The 9,221-nt window shown below is 36.5% G+C and overlaps 1 protein-coding gene across 1 annotated transcript; it reads left to right on the forward strand.

Moving 5' to 3' along the window:
- Positions 1 to 1,321: 1,321 nt before the first annotated feature.
- LOC107727727 (CMP-N-acetylneuraminate-beta-galactosamide-alpha-2,3-sialyltransferase 1-like) lies at positions 1,322 to 5,834 on the forward strand. The gene is made up of 6 exons (XM_016537682.1): positions 1,322 to 1,626; positions 2,652 to 2,839; positions 4,237 to 4,416; positions 4,813 to 4,858; positions 5,031 to 5,150; positions 5,654 to 5,834. Exons 1-6 carry the CDS (start codon positions 1,357 to 1,359, stop codon positions 5,819 to 5,821), a joined length of 972 nt encoding a protein of 323 aa, XP_016393168.1. The 5' UTR covers positions 1,322 to 1,356; the 3' UTR covers positions 5,822 to 5,834.
- The last annotated feature ends 3,387 nt before the right edge of the window (positions 5,835 to 9,221 follow it).

Genomic DNA, 9,221 nt, shown 5'->3' on the forward strand with positions numbered 1-9,221 from the left:
TGTGATGCTTTGCCAGGCCTTTGCTGCAGCTGACTTCAGTTGTTGTTTGTTTGTGGGTCTTTTTTTGCCTTTAGTTTTGTCTTCAGCAAGTGAAATGCATGCTCAATCGGGTTGAGATCAGGAGATTGACTCGACCATTGCAGAATAATCCACTTTTTTACCTTCAAAAACTCCTGGGTTACTTTTGCTGTATGTTTTGGGTCATCGTTCATTTGTACTATGAAGCACTGTCCAATCATCTTTACTCCATTTGACTGGATCTGGGCAGAGAGTATATCCTTATACACTTCAGACTTTGTCCAGCTGCTTATATCTTCAGTCACGTCATCAATAAACACCAGTAACCCAGTGCCACTGGAAGCCATGCATGCTCATGCCAGCACACTGCTCTACCATGTTTCACAGATGATATTGTATGCTTTGGATCATGAGCTGTTCCAAGCCTTCTCCGTACTTTTTCTTCCCGTTATTCTGGTACAGGTTGATCTTAATTTCAGCCGTCCAAAGAATGCTTTTCCAGAAGTGGTCTGGCTTTTTTAGATGTTTTTTGGCAAAGTCTAATCTGGCCTTGTTTGCAGCTTGTGGTGAAGCCTCTGTATTTGCTCTGGTGAAGTCTTCTCTTGATTGTAGACTTTGACAGTGTCACACCTACCTCCTGGAGAGTGTTCTTCTCTTGGCTGGATGTTGTGAAAGGGTTTTTCTTTACCATGGAGAGGATCCTCTGATCATTTTTTCTCAGAATGAACTAAAATGTTGATTTGGCCACTCCTAATGTTCCTGCTATCTCTCTGATGGATTTCTCTTGTTTTTGAAACCTAACAATTGTCTGTTTCACTTGTATGGAGAGATCCTTTGACCGCATGAGGTGGGCTCACAGCAACCACTTCCAAATACAAATGGCACACTTAGAATCAACTCCAGACCTTTTACCTGCTTAATTCAGGTAGAAATAACGAAAGAATAGCCCATGCCTGTCCATTAAACAGCTTTTGAGTCAATTGTCCAATTACTTATGGTCCCTTGAAAAAGGGGGGGCGTACATATTAAGGAGCTGTAATTCCTTAAGCTTTCCTCCAATTGTGATGAGAATACCCTCAAATTAAGTGTGCACTTTAAGCCCATATTCATTATATAACTGTAAGTTGAATATGTTTTGGTCAGCAGCTAAAATAATAAACATTGTGCCAGTGTCCAAATATATATGGACCTAACTGTATTTGCTAGTGCAGTGATACACATTGTATTATTACCTGTTACTATATGATGTCTCTTCAGCATCTCAACATAAACCGCTCTTTTTCCCTATATAGGTCTATTAAATTTCTGTTTGAAGTGTTTGACATCACTGATGTAAAGATGATGGTTTTACTGAAACATCGGCGCTACATGACCGCACTCCTGAGCTCCACTACCATCTTGTTACTTCTGTACTTTCAAAACTATCTGTTGGTTTTGACCTACGGTTCTTCCGGTTTCATCTCCAAGAAAGTGCTGTGTGCATGCAGTATCTGTGTGACAGACCGAGAAAATAGTATCTGGTTCAGTGAGCGATACGATCCCAACATTCCACTTCTGCTCAACAGCACCAACAGTGTATTACGTGCAAACGTCTCCAGGTGGTGGAAGGTAAGAAAGATTGCTGCAAAATAAATATACAACATTTACTTACCATAGGGATCCTCAAAATAAGAGTTTTGTGGCTTTTCATCCATGTTTAATGCCAACATAGAAAAACGCTGCTAGAGAAAACAAGCATGTTTAATTTAACTTTCACTAAGGGGCTGTTTACACCTGGTCACGTCATGCGTTTTGTCTGATCGGATAGCTATCCGATCGTGAAAAGACCAGGTGTAAATGCCCTCCGAAACGTATTCGAGACGGATATAAATCCGATTGCTCAAACCACTTCAGGAGGAGGTCTGGGCCGCATTCCAGACGAAACTGGACCAGTGTAAATGCATCTGGTTGTTGAAACCACATATGTAAATTTTACTCCTCCCAAAATGTTAAAATAATAAACGTGTGAGAGCGTGTTAAAGGCTATATGACACTATAGTCAGACTGCGCTAATGCAACACGCATTACCGCGGACGAGTATCTGAGTACAGCAAGCAGACGCGCAAACTGCCGCGAATGAAACAAAGTAAGACGCAAACAGTCAACACACAATCATCTTCATTAAAAGTAGTAAGACAAACGTATCTTTCCAGTGCTGATGCCGCGCGCTCTCCTATTGCGGTCTTTGATCTTGAAATGAGCTGATAATTAATAAAATGCAGCACTTATCTTTTGATTTCGTTGACGTGAACTCCGGTAAATTTAAATATAGCGCGGGAATTGAAGATCGGCTTTAAATCCATTTTGCGATGACACATTAATGTGGCCAAATGTAAATAGAAACGTTTTAACAAATCAGATAGATATCCGATCAGCGAAAACGCATGAAATGACCAGGTGTAAACAGGCCCTTAAAACCTCATAGTTAGACCTTTTGACAACTAACTCTGGTATATATTCTTCATTCATAATGCCTTAAAATCATAAGCTACTGTAAACGTCTTGAAATAGTACACTTCTGCAGTACAAATACTTTTACAGGAGTGGATATTATACTTAATTCTGATTCTAACTGATTTAATAATATCACACAGGAACTACAATCAAATGCCGGCAGCTACACGAAGGTGGTGGATCAGTTGTTTCCTCTCTTCCCTGATAAAGAGCACTACTCAGACGCCGGTCCAGATCGCTGCAGAGCCTGTGCTGTGGTGGGAAACTCTGGGAACCTGCTGGGATCCAATTATGGTCCTCTCATAGATTTCCATGACTTTGTCATGAGGTACATGAGATTATATTGGCCTGTATTTAGTTGCTTGTAAGGTTGTCTTTCACTTTTCAAGTTAATGAGAGTGTGGAGAATAATGAAGCATATCGATGGAACAGATGTGTGCATTTATCGACTGAGGCTGAGGTCAAATGCCTTGAGTCATGAGATCACATTAGATCAGGGGATTCCAGATTCCTGATTTCCAAAGATACCTTAAAGCCTTTTCATTAGAATACCATGCACACCTCTATCTCCTGAGTGTTTTTCTCTTAGTCACCTATATTTTATCTTAGGATAAATAAAGGTCAGACAGAGGGTTATGAGAAGGATGTAGGGTCAAAGACGACTCACCGGATTGTGTATCCTGAGAGCGCTGTGGACTTGGACAACTCCACCCATCTGGTGCTTTTTCCCTTTAAGATTCTGGACATTCAGTGGCTCATCAGTGCCTTCACCACTAAAAACATCACACAGTAAGAATTAAACACACATTTGTGAACACAAGACTGAGAGAATTATATATTATTAGATGTATATATTATTTATATACATTTCAAAAGTAATTTGTTTCCTCAAAATAAGCAAAAAGTACATATGTTATATATAAATGTGACAGATGAATGCTAAAAATAGTTTAATACTGAAATCAAAACATACAAAACACTAAGAATACAAGGAACTGAACTAAAACACCAAGCAACAAGAAACTGAGAACTGGATGCTTTCGAGGCACTGCTTTGTGAATCATTTGTTTTGAATCAGTGATTTGGGAAGCGTATCAAACTGCCAAAGTCATGTGATTTCAGTAAACGAGGCTTTGTTACCTCATAACTGTTTAAAAAATGTCAATGGCTCGCCACTGGGGGCCGATGATCTCTGTAAACCCCATGGACCACTGTCTATATGGTTTTTACCTGATCTCAGATCAGTTTTATGAATTTTTAGACATTTTTAATTACAATTACTTATTGGTAAAGGGTGTGGAACTGCCAAAATGTCAATACTGAAGCACTTCCTTGTTAAATATGTCGTTGGTTTGAAACATCATCTATAAACATCGAATAAGGACAGGAACCTGCTGGGATCCAATTATGGTCCTCTCATAGATTTCCACAACTTTGTCATGAGGTACATGAGATTATATTGGCCTGTATTTAGTTGCTTGTAAGGTTGTCTTTCACTTTTCAAGTTAATGAGAGTTTGGAGAATAATGAAGCATATCGATGGAACAGATATGTGCATTTATCGACTGAGGCTGAGGTCAAATGCCTTGAGTCATGAGATCACATTAAATCAGGGGATTCCAGATTCCTGATTTCCAAAGATACCTTAAAGCCTTTTCATTAGAATACCATGCACACCTCTATCTCCTGAGTGTTTTTCTCTTAGTCACCTATATTTTATCTTAGGATAAATAAAGGTCAGACAGAGGGTTATGAGAAGGATGTAGGGTCAAAGACGACTCACCGGATTGTGTATCCTGAGAGCGCTGTGGACTTGGACAACTCCACCCATCTGGTGCTTTTTCCCTTTAAGATTCTGGACATTCAGTGGCTCATCAGTGCCTTCACCACTAGACACATCACACGGTGAGAATTAACCATATATTTTTGAATACAAGACAGTAAATTAGGTGATAGAATTTAATATATCACACACAAGAATGTACATACAATTATACACCCTGTAAAACAATAAAAATTTATTAAAATTGCATTTCATATATATATCGTCAAATTAAGTTAAAGATTACATTTTATATGTGACGAATAAATGTTAAGTTTCATGAAGTTAATAAAGAAAAAATACAAAAGACTAAGAATACAAGGAACTTAACTAAAACGACTTTTTTGAGCCAATTTAAAAGAATTATATGCACACACTTTGAAGGAAGAAAATACATTGTTTTTCTGAAAAGTTTATGCAAGTTTTTGCTTTCAAATCACACTTTGGTTTCTTGATATCTGTTACATATTCTGTTACAGAACATACACAATAGTGCCATCTACAATCAAAGCAAATAAGGACAAGGTGAACAACACAAACCTTCTCATGAAATCAACCAATCAAATAACAAATGCTGATTTGTTTTCATTTTCTATGGTTTACTAATATTACCTGATTGAAATCTTGATACTTAAAACATGATATTATAAATACATATTTCATAAATGTCCTGTTTTATTTCTGTCATTGTTTTCAGGTGGTGATCCTCCACCCAGAATTCATAAGATACGTCTATTATAACTGGGCAGAAAGGCATGGCAGATATCCATCCACTGGTTTCTTATCACTGATATTTGCTCTTCACATCTGTGATGAGGTAAAACTCTCTAAAACATACTACTACTAAAACTACTACTAAACATACTGTTTTTCGCATACTATATAGCATTCGATTTCAGATGCAACGTGTCTCCTTTGTAGTAAAAAATTGTGAGATATTTGTGAGATAAAATGTTAAATTAACAATTTTACAGTTATAACTAGGGCCAAGCTATAATGGTTAAATTGTTGATTATTATTTTGCTAAAAACAACAGTATTCATGATTACTGTCATTTTAGATTATTATTTTTTTTTAATTTCATCAGAATTATTACATGAAGCACAAACCAAGAGAGCGTCAACTTGCATGGTTTGCTCGCAGATTTAGTCGCAGCAAAAGAACACAGACTGGCTGTATTACATATTTATTTGTGTAATTGTGTGTTTTTACGTTTTATCACTTAAAATAGAGTGTGTGTATATATATATATATATATTAAAGCATTTCTTTACAAGGACAGAGAAACTAATAATGCATGAATAACTCTTTCTCATACAGGTGAATGTGTTTGGGTTTGGAGCTACGAGTGATGGAATCTGGCATCATTATTTTGATAAAACATTGACTTCATATGAGATCAGCGTTCATGCTGGAAGATTTGAAAATGAAACAATCAATCGGCTCCAACAGGAAAACAAGATTCTGATGCACAAAGGTTGGACATGAAGCAGAAACACACCATCAGTACTGTGCAATATTGCATTGCATTGCAATATCGAATATTGAATTTTGCAGATTTGTGATTTGATTTTCAGTTGAGATTCCTCTCGAGAGATCAACTTTTCTTAAGTGTTTCATTTGAGCTCCTCTATCGGCCCCCAGTGCTGCGCAGTAACTGATTACATGTAATCTGGATTACGTAATCAGATTCCAAAAATTAAGCACTTGTAATTAGAATGTATGATACAAATAATTATGTTACTAAACTCTATGTTTTCATCATATCCAGTGACCTTCAGTAACTGTTGGTTCTGGAAGTCTGGACAAAATAAAATTCAAACCTAGAAGAATTTGGGCATGTAATGTCATGTATTTTATGATGCTGATGTCAAAAAATGGAATATATTTTCTTTCTATTTGCTTCGTTTTATATCAATATGGTATGTTTAGTGGTACATTTAAAACAAGTTTGATAAATAGTAATCTAAAAGTAATCTAAAAAGTAGTCCGAATACATTACACAGTAAGTTTTTATAATGTAATCTTTAATCAGTAACAGGCTACAATTTGTAAGTAAACTACCCAGCACCAGCACCAAATAAAATTATGCCATAGGCTGGTTACTTTTTTCTTTTGTTGAACCAGTCGGGATGTTCAAACACCACAGAGTCACAGTATTTACAGTGTTTAAAAGGTGTTTAATACACATAAGTAGACTAATGCATTGTTGTATTGTAATTTCTTTTTGTTTTATTGTTGCATGTTATATACTGCGTTCATACTGTGGAAGAAAAAATTTTTTATGTTGAGTGACAAAGCCAATTTTTTAATTTTCTACATTGTATACAATAGACTCAGTGTTTTAACTGACCTACAGTACACAACTGAGTTCAATACTGTATGCAGAGAATGTAAATTCAGTTCTAACACTACTGTTTCACACTGAACAAGGTTGCCAGGTTGGCAGAGCAGGGTTTCAAATCCCTGGTTAAAAAGTGGTGCTAACCCCGCTTCTAAATTACATGTGTGAAACGATAACCCAGGGGTAAGCAACCGCAGTGTTGAAGAAAAGAAAAGCCCTTTAAGCTGCAATGTTTTTATCTTTTCTTATTATATTTAAATATTCTTGTAGTTTTTTTTAGTTTAACACAGGCTCAGGCCAGACAATCTCATGTTAAACTTTATACAAAGGACTTTTTTTAAATAAGCATGTTTAAAAAAAACACTGTACATTGTGCCTGTATTTTCTTCTTTCAAAAGCATCGCACGGTTCTCTTGACCTGCTCTTGTCTCGTGCAGGATCAGATATACAGCATCAAATAAAAATCTGAACCCTTGTGTACATTAAACTGTAATATGAGGCATGTGCTTTTGTTATTGGGTGTAAAATTGCTGGAAAGAATAGGTCAATGTTTGTCTTAAAAGGTGAACGATGTGCTGTTCAGGGCAACTGGGTTGCCCAGTTATGAGTGTTAATGGTAAAACTTACTTACCCCACCTTTTTGAATAGTAAATATTAAGCAGAAAAAAAAATTTCAACATTGATAAGCAGCAAATAAGCATATTATAATGATTTCCGAAAGATCATGCAAAAAATCAGCCATCAGAGAAATAAATTTCCTTTTGAAATATATTCAAATAGAAAATAGTGCTTTTAAATGGCAATAATCTCACAATATTACTATTTGTACTTATTTTTGATTAAATAAATGCAAAACATTTGTGCACTGAAGGTTTCAATATTTCAATTCGAAGGATTCAGCTAAGATAGCATCAAAATAACATATTTTACATTGAACACAAAATATGATTTTGTGAAAGAATCAGTCTTCAGATTTTAGATGGGTTTTCAAGGCGCAAACAAACTCACTGAGCTTTAGAGAAAAACATGCAAATAAATGTTCTCTCCAACAACTAAAAAAAAAAAAAAAAAACTCACAAAATGGACATTCCTGAATTATTTTTCTACTTTAAAATGCTATACACAAATGGCATATTTATTTCCCACCGAAACCATATTGCACACACAGGATTGTGGCATATCACTAGTTAGAAGCCTTGTTAGCAAACTTCAAAGGGCTGGAGTAGATGACTGGTGACATGATCAAATTTAGTTATCTGTTGTGCCATGGCCGACTGTATGAGGAAGAGCTTGTGCATTTGTATGCGGGTGTGACACATTTACAGACACGCATTTTACTGGATTTTTTATTTATTTATTTATTTTTGTGATTCAGTCTGCTTTTCAGAAGAGACATTCCAGTTTTTCCATTCCAGACATTCCGGCTAGCGCTTCGCGTCGGGTGGTTGGCCTCCACATCGTGCATTAAAATCATTTAATGCACAGCTAGCCATGCATTATCCCTTATATTTGTTTATTTACTGCATTGAACATTTTATATAAAGGGCTTTGCTATTTGAGAGATTTAAAGGTAAATGATCCCCACTTGACATACATTAAAGGGGTCATATGATGTTGCTAAAAAGAACATTATTTTGTGTATTTGGTGTAATGAAATGTGTTTATGCGGTTTAAGGTTCAAAAAACACATTATTTTCCACATACTGTACATTATTGTTTCTCCTCTATGCCCCACCTTTCTGAAAAGCGTCGATTTTTACAAAGCTCATCGGCTGTTCTGGAACAGTGTTGTAGATACAACTTAACCCCCTGATTTCTAGTCATGTCCTCTTTTGGAAGGCCAAACATAGTATTTTCGCTTTCGCAACGAAACACACAGCGTCTTCACAACATGGCGGCGGCGGTGGCAGCAACAATAAAGTTACGCCTTCTTTCTTTGCGTGAATATTTGGGCGGCGTTATGCAAATCTTCCCACATCGTGACGTAGACATGTGGGGGCGTGTTTAAACGCGGCGTTTTAGGAGGGTGTGAACCAGTCTTTTATAAAGAATATCTCTTTGGGTTTGAGACTTTAGTCTTTGCAACTTTAGGGATCTTATCTATTCACGAACAGCTTGTAACACTCCAAAGAGAAAGGAAAACTTGAAATCGCATCATATGACCACTTTAATGATCTGCTGCTTCCCTAAAAATGGCATATGACGACACTGGTAATCAAAAAAAAATGTTGTAAGGTGTTGCAACCCTGTTTAGTCTCTTTCCAGTTTTCAGGGAATTAAACATCTGTGATTAATGTGCATCCCTGTCTGGTATGTGTACACAATACCGGTTGCAGGTTATTGCACATGTGACATTCGCATGGTTATTTCAGTTTGATAATGAGAGTTCTGCTAGATTTGATTGAGGTAGTATTTGATGATTGAAACATCCTGTCATTCTCAGACAATGTGTAATGTCTACACACAATCAAAGAACAAAAAGACTTCAGTTCCTCATGTCATAACAGTAAACTCCACCAAGAAACAACATTACAGCATCTGGAT

Source organism: Sinocyclocheilus rhinocerous, unplaced genomic scaffold, assembly GCF_001515625.1.
Source record: "Sinocyclocheilus rhinocerous isolate Xijiao unplaced genomic scaffold, SAMN03320098_v1.1 scaffold1028, whole genome shotgun sequence".
NCBI classification, from domain to species: domain Eukaryota; kingdom Metazoa; phylum Chordata; class Actinopteri; order Cypriniformes; family Cyprinidae; genus Sinocyclocheilus; species Sinocyclocheilus rhinocerous.

What these genes read in the sequence shown, in the direction of transcription:
- LOC107727727 (XM_016537682.1), top strand. Translation starts at nt 1,357, where the DNA reads ATGATGGTTTTACTGAAACATCGGCGCTACATGACCGCACTCCTGAGC. An exon ending in ACGTCTCCAGGTGGTGGAAG is followed by an intron (nt 1,627 to 2,651) that starts GTAAGAAAGATT and finishes AATATCACACAG; the next exon opens with GAACTACAATCAAATGCCGG. An exon ending in CTCTTCACATCTGTGATGAG is followed by an intron (nt 5,151 to 5,653) that starts GTAAAACTCTCT and finishes TTTCTCATACAG; the next exon opens with GTGAATGTGTTTGGGTTTGG.